The following is a 12204-nucleotide window of genomic DNA, read 5'->3' as shown; positions in this document are numbered from 1 at the left end:
ATCTCAGCTACACCTCTTATTTACCAGTGCCACTTCCTGGATGTTAGGGCATAGCCATGGACTTACACTGCCTGGAAGAGAGAAAGAGGCACCCCAGCTGTACAGATTAACTTTGTGCACTTGGGCTTCTTCTTAATTTGCACTGCATCTATTTCTGAAAGCCTGAGCATTATGGAATATAAAGATCTTTGGAATGACCTTTATATAAACATTATAATATTATAACACTTTGTTATTACACATCATTTAGCATCAAGAGATCTCCAAGTGACTTGAGAAGGATGTCTTTTTTCAGAGACCCAGCCAAGAGAGACATGGAGCCATTAAGTCACCCAGAGAAGCAGTGGGAGCAACACATGTTTTATGCCCTGTCCACAGAGTCACCCGCTGCAGCTGGTTTATCATCTAAAATTGTGTTGTTACCTTCTTCTTCAGCAGGAGCTCTAGCCTATTTCTTTTGTGTAGATGTAAGTACATACACTTTCCGAATGAGGCTTTGGCCTCGCAGCCCTCTGCAAACAGAGGTCACCTGCAACTGGAAAAGCCATGCTCCTCTGGCTTCAGGCTGTGGCACAGACAGTGGCTGCAGGGAAGGGGACTAAGAAAAACAGCAGCATTAAAAGTAAGAACTTATCATCTAAAACCATGGTTGAAGCCTGGGGCTGCTGCACTGCACTTCCATGCAAGGGCTCTGCAGGAGTAGCAATTGCTCCCGCATCTCCACTGCATCCCAAGCTTCATGCCACCACCAGACTCTGGCATCAAGGATGTGAGTGAGCTATGCACCAGCCGTGTACACTATGCATGCTCTGGGTACCACCCCCTCTTGCAACCAAAACTGTCAGCGAAGCATGGGGTAAAGCTGCTGACTCCACCAGGCAGTGGGAAGGAGATGCCACTTGATACCAACGCACTACAGCCTAGTCAAAAACTCGTGTCTGACCTTAAACCACACACATTTACATGGGAGAAATATTCCAATCACTAAACTGAAATACGTCCTTACACCTCCTCTCCAGTCACAACAGGAACACAAACTGCAGAGCCACCAGGCTGCAGGCTGTGAGGTTCCCAGGAGAGCCCACCCACTGAGGTCCCACGGAGAGACGCAGTGGGTGCTGTGGAAAATTCCCACCTGTAAATCCCTTCTTCCCATGGCCGCTCCCGCCTCCATGTGGCAGCCGACACACAGGGTGCCATGTCTGTCACCCCAAATGCTATTTCTCATCTCTTGGATTAATTCAAAGCTAGTGTGAGACAGCGCAGTGTGAGACACTCTCCCAGAACAAAGAACAGTGAGAGCCCCAAGGAGAGGCTGGGGAACACTCTGGGCAACTGGAGCAAAACAGAGCCAAATCCACCTGCGCACAGACCGCCACTGCCTGTGCCGCCTTCACTCAGCGGATGGAGCTCTTTCCGCACCAGCAGGAAAACCATGCTCCAGGAGAGCAAAACACGGGATGGAGATCCACACTACCCCTCAGAGCGAGCTAAGCACTGTTTAACATAGGTCTGAAACTTGATTTGCTTTGTAATCTACAGTTTCTCACACGGCAAAGGCAAGCACCAAGAAGCCAGCCTGCTCAGGTGGTGAATGGGCTGGCGATAGCTCCGTTTTCCACCAACGGGAAACGGGAAGAGAGTTTGGGTCTGGCCTCACTGGCACTAGAGGCAGCGGGCCCAAAGGAAGCACCTTCCCACCAGCAGCCTTTGAAGTTACAGAAAATAAGGGCTGGTGTTAGTGTCACACAGCCACATATACCGTGTGGGCAGGCTTAAACATACTTAAGTACACACATACACCCCTGTTTTCTAACAGCGATGCTCATGTGTCTTCCCTGGCCTTACTTCCCAGAAGCAGCCACCACTTTCAGGGAATAAAAGCATAGCTTTTACAATACATATATTTAAAGAAAAATAATAATTTGATTAATTTAAGGGCACTGAAGTCCCAGATCTCGAAGCTCTATCCAAACGCTGCTATACAACACAACAGAAAACTGCGCTCCAGTCCTAGCTGGTGTTTGTGCTCTTTCCTAAACATCAGAGCATTCCTCACACCATGCTGGACATCGCAAACCCTTCAGACACGTCTGTTTGTTTAAAAAGCAAATTGAAGTCACGGAGGGGAACGCTCCCCTTCACTTAAAGGAAAATACGCCTTGCCTAAACCCTGCTTACACTCCCACATTCGCAACGCAGAGCCCAGCCCGCCTGCTCTCACCCTCCGTGCAGCCGGTGCCACACGGGGCAGGGACGCTTCGCGGCCACTCTCACACAACACCTCTCCCTCCCAGACCGCCACCCGGGAGCCCATTCAAACGGCACCGGCAACCTCCGCAATGGCAGCGTGACGGCCCCCGCCCCGTGGTACCGGCAGCCGCGGGCAAGGACCGGGAGGCTGCATCGCGGGCAGCCCCGAGAGACCCTGGCCCCGGGGATCCCGCTCGGCTCCGCTGGCCCTGGGGCACGGCGCTCGGCAAAGTTTCTCTCCTCTCCCGGGGGCCACCGTCCCCCCCATGGCTCCCTGCGCCAGCTCGGGGCGGGCTCCGGCCCGCACCTCCAGAGCGAGGTGTGGAGGCGGCCCCGGTCCCGGCTCACCTCAGCGCAGGTGACCCACCCGCCCGCCGCGGCCCCTCGCAGCGGCCCCCGGCGCAGACTCACCGCCGCGCCCGGCCGCGCAGCCGGCCAGGAGCAGGGTCAGTGCGGCCAGCGCGCACAGCTGCCCCCGCCGCCGCGCCCCGCGCCGCCGCCGCGCCGCCGCCGAGGCGCCCATCGCGGCCACGCTCCCTCCGCTCCGCTCCGGTCCTCCGCGCCGCGCCGAGCCGAGCCGCGCCGAGCCCAGCCGGGGCCCGCAGCACCGCCCCTACCCGCCCCCCGCCGCCTGCGCGCCGGCCGCCGGCCCACCGCCGCTGCGCGGGCGGGCGGGGCGGGCCGGGCCGGGGGAGGAGGAAGGGAGGGACGGAGCGGGGTGGAGGGGGATGGACGGGGGAGGTGGATGGGCCGGGGCCGGCGGGGAAGTTTCCGCCGCCGGTGGCACACTCCTCTCTTCTCCGCGCAGCCCTGCGGCGGGAGCCTGAGCCGCCGCTCCCGGGGTTGCCCCTGCCCGACCCCGCGGCTTGCCCCGGCGAGGCGGCATCTCCTGAGCTGCTGCTGCACGGAGCCCCCCCCGGACCGTGCTGCTGGCGCGGCCTGCGCATGGCCTCCTGTGGTTGCGGGCATCACTGACCCACCCACCCATCGATCCATCCATCCGTCCACCCATCCGTCCATCCACCCACGCATCAATCCATCCATCCACCCACCCATCCATTGATCCATAAGCCCATCTACTGATCCATCCATCTGTTCATCCATTGAGATACATCCATCGGTGCATTGATCCATCTACCCATCCATTGATCCACCCATCCATCCATTCATCTACCCATCCATTGATCCACCCATCCATCCATTCATCTACCCATCCATTGATCCACCCATCCATCCATTCACCCACCCATTCATCCATCGACCCATCCACCCATCCATTGATCCACCCATCCATCCATTGATCTATCGATCCATCCATTCATTCACCTACCCACCCATTCATCAATCCATCCATCGATCCACCCTCCATCCATTCATACATCCATCCACCCATCCCATCCCATCCATCCATGCATCCATCCGTCCGCCCGTTTGTCCATCCCATCCATCCATGCATCCATCCGTCCACCCGTTTGTCCATCCCATCCATCCATGCATCCATCCGTCCGCCCGTTTGTCCATCCCATCCATTCCCCACCACCCTGCACCCTACGGCAGTGCCTGACCTCTGCTGCTGTGCTTAGAAACAAACCCCCCCAGCCAACCCCATCCCTGCTCACCAGCAGGTCCCAGCTCAGAGCAGGAGCCAGGCTTGGCCTCCATGTTTCATGCACGCACACTCTGGAGAATTCTTACTGTGGGTTTGGTTCTAGTGAAGGTATTGAAACCAGATGAACTTTAAGGTCCTTTCCAACCCAAACCAGTCTGTGGCTGTGATTCCCACCTTGCTTACGCTCTGTTCTGAGCTGGGTGAGCAGCCGCCCGCTGCACTGACCCTGCACAGGAGCCAGCGTGGGCAAAACTCTGCCACAGGCCTGTGACCACCATGCCTCTGGGCGCAGGTCCGAGCAGGGACAGGTGTGAGCTGATCGACATGGAGCTGTGCCACCAACCACAGCACAAACATGGAGCTGTGCCACCAACCACGGCACTGCCATGGAGCTGTGCCACCAACCACGGCACTGCCACAGAGCTGTGCCACCAACCACGGCACTGCCACGGAGCTGTGCCACCAACCACGGCACAAACATGGAGCTGTGCCACCAACCATGGCACCACCACAGAGCTGTGCCACCAACCATGGCACAAACATGGAGCTGTGCCACCAACCATGGCACCACCACAGAGCTGTGCCACCAGCCACAGCACCAGACAGCCCCTGCACCAGAACCTGAGTTGGCCTGCACCCTTCACCCTCTCCCTGTTTAACCTCAGAACTGTTGGTGCAGCATTAACAAACCCCACTGGCTGCATTGGAAGCAGGGTGTTGTGTGCACACGAGGAGACTGCTGCCTCTGCAGGGCCTGCAGAGGTGAAGAGACACTGTTACCCCCTCTTCAGGAAGGCCTCTGGGATTAGTGACACATCTGCCCCAGGACATGGGAGGAACATCTGGCAGAGCCTGGCTTTGAACCCTGAGTCCCTAAAGCAGCGCTGATATTTGGGACCTCTGCCTGGCCCCCCAGTGCTCTCATTCAGACAGCAGCAGCAGCGAGGGAGGCTGCTGCGATCAATGGGAGGAGAGTGTGAGAACACAGGCAGCATGATCTTCAGTGTGAACACACTGAATCAAATCAAAGGAGACTGATGCAGCGACAGAACACAAACTCTCCAAAAATATTTCAAGCGTTTCATCATTCCAAGTTAAAATACTTCTGACAGCAACTTGGGACACAGAGAGCAGCATGGAGAGCTTGTCCTCGTCCTTGCCTGCCCCAGCCCCAGAGTGCTCATGGTGCACTGTGCAGGAGCTCTCCTTCCTCCATACCCCTTGCTCAGTGAGGCTTTTCCACCCCATACATGACTGATGTCCTTGGGAGCTGGCAGAAGAGGCAGCTGGGACACAGCACAGCCACAGTTACCCGGCACCCTCAGTTCAACACAGACCCACGTATCGCCCTGCCCACACCAGCGAAACGCTTTCTGACTTGAGAGCCACCTTCAGATGAGATGAACAAGGAAGTGGAAGAGATGCATCTGCTCCTATGGTCTCAATGCTACTCAAGAGTTGCTATGGCTGGCGTGTTGCACCATGGCCGGAGAGTTGCGCCATGGCTTGCTGCACAGAGACACTGAAATACATGGAAACACCACTCTTGACGTTTTTCGTAGAATCGCAGCCTGGTTTGTGTTGGAAGGGACCTTGAAGCTCATCCATTCCCAACCCCTGCCACGGGCAGGGACCCCTTCCACTGGAGCAGCTTGCTCCAAGCCCCTGTGTCCAACCTGGCCTTGAACACTGCCAGGGATGGGGCAGCCACAGCTTCTCTGGGCACCCTGTGCCAGCGCCTCAGCACCCTCACAGGGAAGAGCTTCTGCCTAAGAGCTCAGCTCAGTCTCCCCTGTTCTGGCAGGTTCAAGCCATTCCCCTTGGCCTGTCCCTACAGGCCCTTGTTCAAAGCCTCTGTCCAGGTTTCCTGCAGCCCCTTTAGGTACTGGAAGAATTTTGATTAGTTACTAACAGTTCCCATTAGGGACAGTCTCATTTTGGGCACAGCATCTTTCTATGTGCTTGCCTTCCAACCTGTCTTCCAAGGGTTTATTGTGATTCAGAGCTAAAGCAGGATCTCAGTCCCCAGCACTGCTCTCAAAGATTTATTGCCCGAGCTCCTCCTCACAACTTCAGAAGTGCCGGTGTCACTGCTGGCCTCAGGCAGGCAGAGTCAGCTCCCAACACACAGTAAATAGACGAAGTTAATCACTGTCCCGGGATGTAACTATGGAAGAGGTGTTTTGGTTTGGTTTGGGGATTTTCCAGGTAGGACACACTCCCTTCCCCCTGGCAGGACAGGTTTTATCCCATGATAAACAACTGTGAAACCTGTAGTGCTGTCACACACCACAATAAGTCACCCCATCTGTGATGGTGCTGTCTCACGGCTGGCTCTGATCAACACCATGTGAAACCAATAAGCCAGCTTCAGGGGAGAGGAGCTTGGGGTGAGTGCCCCCGTTGCTGACAGGACAGAGAATGATGACTGCACTCCCCAGGTATTCCTTTTGGATCTGAATGTCCTTTTGATGTCTGTAACTGCTCAAAAGAGTGACCCTGAGAGCCACTGTGAAATCATCATTCACCCTCCATCACAAGCCTCCTTTTGTCCCACTGCAGAGCTGCTTGAGGTAGCAGCTTGCTGTGTTGGGAACTGAGACTGGGAATATAAGGGGTAGTTTAGGAACACATTCCCCACTCAAAATCACAAAGTGATTTAGCAAATTCCTTACCAGCGTAGTAAGTACTTGTGAAACATTTCCATTTCTGGGGAGCAGAATTCACTCCTCTCCCACTGATAAACCAGAGTGTGGGAGGAGCAGGCATTGCACCGATCTGTCTGCAGGAGGACGTAGAAGGAAAGGAAGTGCTGTGGATGTTACCCTTCCAAGGGAAAAGCTCTTATATTTATCTTCTGTAGGAGCCTTCTGCAAGAAAAAAAGAACTGCTAAAGAAAGAACAGAGGAGACTGACACACTGCTGAATACTGTTTACTTTGTATCACCTCGTTTGCTTCCTTTCTTTCACTCTTGTTTCTCATCTGACCATTTTGATACTCTTTGAGGAGCATCTCTTGATCTCTTAACAGTGTGGGACCTTAATGATGTACCACGTTCAGTCCGTCAGATCACAGCTATGTCCCACCTGATTCCACATCTTAAAAAGGTGACTCTGATGATCTCAGCCCTTTTTGAAGGCCAGTCAGCAAAGATGGATGTTAAAGGCATTGTGACTGTTCTTTGGAGTTGCTTCTGCAATCCAAGTGAGGAAATCCTATTTAGCTGGCTTCTGCATCAGCCGGGCTGAGGAAGGGAGATAACAGAGGCACAGACACCTCCTCTCCTTTACTGAGTCTTTGCAGGGCAGGAAACTGCTGCTTCTTTCAGCAGCTGCTCATGGGTTCCAGTCAGCATCTGGGTACCTATGCATGGTGGGATCCTGCCTGAAACAGCAGTCGAAGAACTAGCTGAAACTCTCATGGGAACTACCAGCCCAGGAGCCAGTCTTGATACAGACCAGACCTAACAAGATTGACTTATAAATATTAATCAGTGCAATGGTGTTCGAGTCTGTGTTAAACCTGAAAAAGGGGCTGGAAAAGAGCAGAGGTGCTAAGGAAATTCCTCTTTTCCCAGATGCTTCCTGAGATGCTCTAGTGATGCACGTGAACATCCACAGGTCTCTACTCACATTGCTGGTTGCTCCACATTCTCCTGGGAGGCTGTGGAAAGGCTTTGCTGCAGGCTCTGGAGGAGGTCCCACCAGCTTTGTTAGGACCCTCGACTCCCAGAGAGCTGGCTCACAGAGAGGCTCTGCCAATGTGCTTTTATTCTTTCCAGAGCCTCATCACAGCATAAAAAACCACATAAAGCATGGGGAGAAAACTGTGTGAATCACAGGATACAGATGTGCAGAGATGACAGCCAGATGTGCCTTACTGGAGCTAAGGAACAGTCATGGCTCTTTCAAGGAGAGCAGCCTCGCGTACTTGGCATTTTCCCCTGCAACTATGCCAAGTTCTGCTTTCAGACCAAATAGAGATTTTCTTCTGTTTGGGCTGGCAGATTGCGCTCACAAAGAGCTTTCAACTCTGGAGGAAAACGTTCAGGATTAATGCGGAGCAGCATCTTTAGGTAGATGTTACCCAGCCAGAATCCAGGATGCCAGAGACTGCGATGCTCAACTGGCAAGCAGCATCCTGAGTAAATTTGGATAGAGCAGGGGCTGGACATAGACAATGGCTGCTCTGGAGCCTTGCCCAAACACACGCAGGTCAGGGACACTACGAGATCAGGGCTGGGCAACACCCTCGGTGAAGAGACCAGCTTGGGGCATCCGTATGACACAATCACTGAGTTGTACTGGTGATGCACTTCACACACAAAGCTGCTGTTGGAGAACCAACTAAGGCAGCCTTGGCAGACCAGAAAGAAATAACAGGAGCTTTCCTTGCTTTGGATTTTAGTCTAGGGCATTACTTTGTTCAGTTCACAAACAGTTCCGGTGCCATCCCTCCAAGTTTCTGTCTAAACAGAAGTTTTCACCCTTTCATCTTTCATTTTAGACTGGAGCTGAGGAACAATTCCTGCCCCAAAGGGTGCTCAGGCATTGGAACAGGCTGCCCAGGGCAGGGCTGCAGTCACCGTCCCTGCAAGTGTTCACACCCCGTGGAGACGAGGCCTCAGTGCCACGGGTTAGTGGTGGCCTTGGCAGGGCTGGGAGCAGTTGGACCTTTGATGAGTTCTTTTCCAATCTGGTTGGTTCTGTGATTTTATGCTCTCAGGTGTTAGCTGGTTGTACGTGTTTTAAGCAGTTTATCAGCAGGATGGTGGTGGCTGTGCACAGTTGCTTGTTTCCTGTGAAATTAAGAGGCTGGCTTACACCAGCTGTCAACTCATCAGCCTTAGACACATCTCTTCTTTGCAAACCACAAACGGGCTGCACTTAAGCGCACTGCTGGTTGCTCCCTCCTACCTGCATGGTATCCCCTGGTGAGCAGAAAGCTCACGTGAGCGACCCTCCTCTGCTCCCTTGCCTCTGCTCACCCTGAAGCCGCTTGCTGGCGATACTGGTGTCAGTAAATCCAGGTGACCCTGCACTGGAGAAGGTGGCAGACTCCTTTGCCACTCAGCAGGGATGTCACCACTGAATGATGGAGAGCAGGGAAGGGTGCCTTGTCTTCTGTCAGCTGATGGGCAGTGCCACACCAAGCGATGATAAAGTGCTTCCTTTGAGTCACACACTCACACTGGTTTCAAAGTGGTTCAAAAGGCTGCTCAGCTGATAGGATATCCATGTAAAAACAGCTCACAGCAGTTTAGGCTGCACCTGCTCCCATTTGATTGAAGAGCATTTAAATAAGTTTGCATCTGCTCAGATAAAACAGCTTAAGGTCCTGCCCTTGGATAAAGGTGGGTGTCTGCCTTATGAAGGCTGGTAGTTCTCCTCTCTTTTGAGCAAAAGTGCTTGCACTTGGATGCTTGTGGGGAATTCAGGATTTTAGGGAGTCACCGTTATGACCTTCCTGCAACAAGAGGGAGGCCTATCTCTACCACAGAGCTAACAAAACCATGCTCTCATACTTCTCAAACAAATAGAGCTTTCTGAGGCAAGGAATGATGTTGTGGGATGCACCTGAGACTGGCCAGCACCATGCAGAGGGCAGTCAAGTGGGCAGCGGCTGGAGGGAACCATGGAGATGCACAGGGAGCACAGGGGGAAGCCAGGGAGGCAAAGGTGAGGAACTGGGGAAGCTGGAACACATCAACAGAAAGACTTGCAGGATGGAAACATCTGCTGTGCGCAGGAGCTCCCATGGGGCCACAGCAGCACATGAACCCCAAGCCCAGCCAGAAGCAAAGCTGGAGGGTCAGCATCGGGGTGGCAGAGAGCTGTCTTTGCTTAGCCAGGGACAGAGGCTGCATGCTGAGGACAAGGATGTTTGTTTCTTCTGGTTTTGGAGCCACTGAATAGAGGGAAATGGCCATGGGAAAAGTGAACAACTGTGGAGCCAGGCTGAGAGAGCTGGGCTGGGTCAGCCTGGAGAAGAGAAGGCTCCTGAAGGGGAGACCTGAGAGCAGCTCCAGTGCCTAAAGGGGCTGCAGGAAACCTGGAGAGGGGCTTGGGACAAGGGCCTGTAGGGACAGGCCAAGGGGAATGGCTTGAACCTGCCAGAACAGGGGAGACTGAGATGAGCTCTTAGGCAGAAGCTCTTCCCTGTGAGGGTGCTGAGGCGCTGGCCCAGGGTGCCCAGAGAAGCTGTGGCTGCCCCATCCCTGGCAGTGTTCAAGGCCAGGTTGGACACAGGGGCTTGGAGCAAGCTGCTCCAGTGGAAGGGGTCCCTGCCCGTGGCAGGGGTTGGGACTGGATGAGCTTCAAGGTCCCTTCAACCCAAACCAGGCTGGGGCTCTGTGATTCTATGTCTCCCAATAGCAGTGCGAAAACAGAGCCCCAGGTCCGCTCTCAGAGACCATGCCCATCCATGTGCCCATGCCATCTGTGCTGCTTCTCCCTCCCATTGGTGACGGGGTGCCTGTTGTACGGAGGCAGCAGCAGGGATGGGCTCTCAGTCTTTCAGCTGTTCAGGAAAATAAACAAGGCTGTGACAGAGCTGGTTTCTGGCTCGCCTCGTCCCAGAGGGCCCAGGTTTGGTGCTGAAGGAGGACAGTGACATCCGGCTTTCCTGCTCCAGTCCTCCTCTGTACTCACTCAGACAGATTTTTCCAAAGCTTTCTGTGTCCTCACTTGACTGAAGATCTGCAATTAAATACATGAACAAACAGGTGAAAGAAACAATGTGCATTGCATTTGTACAAGTATATATGTATATCTACATTCTCCTGTGCCATCAGACAGACCCAGCTCTTCCACCCCAGGGCTGCCACAGAGGCTTGTCCCTGAGGTTAAGCCCCTTGCTATTGACCTATCTTTGGGAATACCTGGATAAGCAATTACTGAATTGAGTCTGCAAAGCACAAAAGCCAGCGAGGGTTCTTTCAGGATGAAAGAGGCAATAAAAACGCTGGTATTAATAGAAAAATATTTGTTACTTCATGGGATGTCAGGGCTTCCTGTGGTTTGAGGTTATGTCTTGCATAGCTCATTGCTGAATGCCTCGGGATGACTCTGCTTTCCTTTCTGCCCTTTCAGCAGCCAGCTTGTTCGCTCTGAAACCAGTGATCTGGTTTACAAATAGAGCAGTTCTGTATCTCCTTATCGATGTCCCCTCGCACTCTGCTCTCACAAGCACACACTGGCGAGGCTGGTGGTACCTCTGTTTGCATTGTGCCTTGGTAAGAGGCTGCAGAATAACACACGGAGCTGCTACTCTACCTGCCCCAGAGCACCGCAAACCAGCACCACTTAACAAAATTAAAGGGCAGAAAATTCAAAACAAATGCAAATGAAATCCTATTGCACGCAGAGAGAAATTGCCCTCCAGGACCCTTTGCCACAGGAAGTTGTTTCTGAGGCCAAAAATAATTTCTGCAATGCAAAAGGGGCTGGGTAAGTTTGCAAGTGCTGAGAACAGCAGTGTTAGAATTAACCCTGACATCTGTATATCCGGAGTTCACAGTTTACACCTTGGAAAAGCCCTAGGAAAGTCAAGGAATCGAATATAAAACTCAGATGACCACTGATCCAGCCACACCTTTGCTGCTGAACACCCGTGCGGTGGCCTGCAGGGAAGGATGCTGATCTCCAAAAAGCATCCCAGGTCAGAGACGCTGCTCCATCTTTCTCACGTGTCCCTGTCCCTGTCCCCTGGAAACCCCCTCTTGCAGACAACAGATTTCTCATATGAATTTCTTCCCTTGGCCTGCATGGAAGCACCTCCTGTTTGCTGCCTGCCTTGAACTCCTGCTGCTTCCTTGTTGCATGCAAGGACTTGATAAGCTCTTTATGACAGAATCTCTCCCGTCTTCCTCTCTGGCTGGGCCTCAAGCTGCTGATGCAAGACTCATCACCATGTCAGGCAAAGCCACACCAAGCCACTGGCATCCCAGCACGCAGGATATGGGTTACGAGTTAGACCCATCAGAACCCTGCTGTTGCACCAAGCTGATGGGTCACAGGCAGGTGAGGTCCTGCCGCAGGAGCTGAGGCTCAGCTCTGCACCGCTCCTTACAAACTGTCCCCTCCGAGGTGGCTGTGGGGCTGCTCCAGGGACACGGGGTCAAAGTCCATGGCAGGGTCACAGGGAGCTGCTCCAGTCTGCGAGAGGACCACACACAGCACATCCCCCTTCTGCCTCACGCAGTCCCCACCAGCGCACTGCTGCTCCTCGTCCCATCTCTGCCCTGCCGCCTGCCAGCATTTGATCACCCCCCAGCCTGGGAACATCACAGAACCCCAGAGTGGTTTGTGTTGAAGGGACCTTAAAGCTCCTCCAGCTCCAA

General features: G+C 53.8%; 1 protein-coding gene across 1 annotated transcript in view; it reads right to left on the bottom strand.

Moving 5' to 3' along the window:
- SLC24A3 (solute carrier family 24 member 3) overlaps positions 1-2776 on the bottom strand; it is a gene marked incomplete at its 5' end in the record, with an annotated part of 169344 nt that extends 166568 nt beyond the window's left edge. Inside the window, one exon of the mRNA XM_080614864.1 lies at positions 2665-2776. Coding sequence (XP_080470990.1) covers positions 2665-2776 — 112 coding nt within the window. The remainder of the gene's footprint in view (positions 1-2664) is intronic.
- Between the last annotated feature and the right edge of the window lie 9428 nt (positions 2777-12204).

The sequence above is a fragment of the Psittacula echo genome (genome assembly GCF_963264785.1).
Source record: "Psittacula echo genome assembly, chromosome: 4".
Classification (NCBI taxonomy): domain Eukaryota; kingdom Metazoa; phylum Chordata; class Aves; order Psittaciformes; family Psittacidae; genus Psittacula; species Psittacula echo.
Note: the sequence above shows the minus strand (reverse complement) of the source record. Positions and strands in the feature narration are given on the sequence as shown.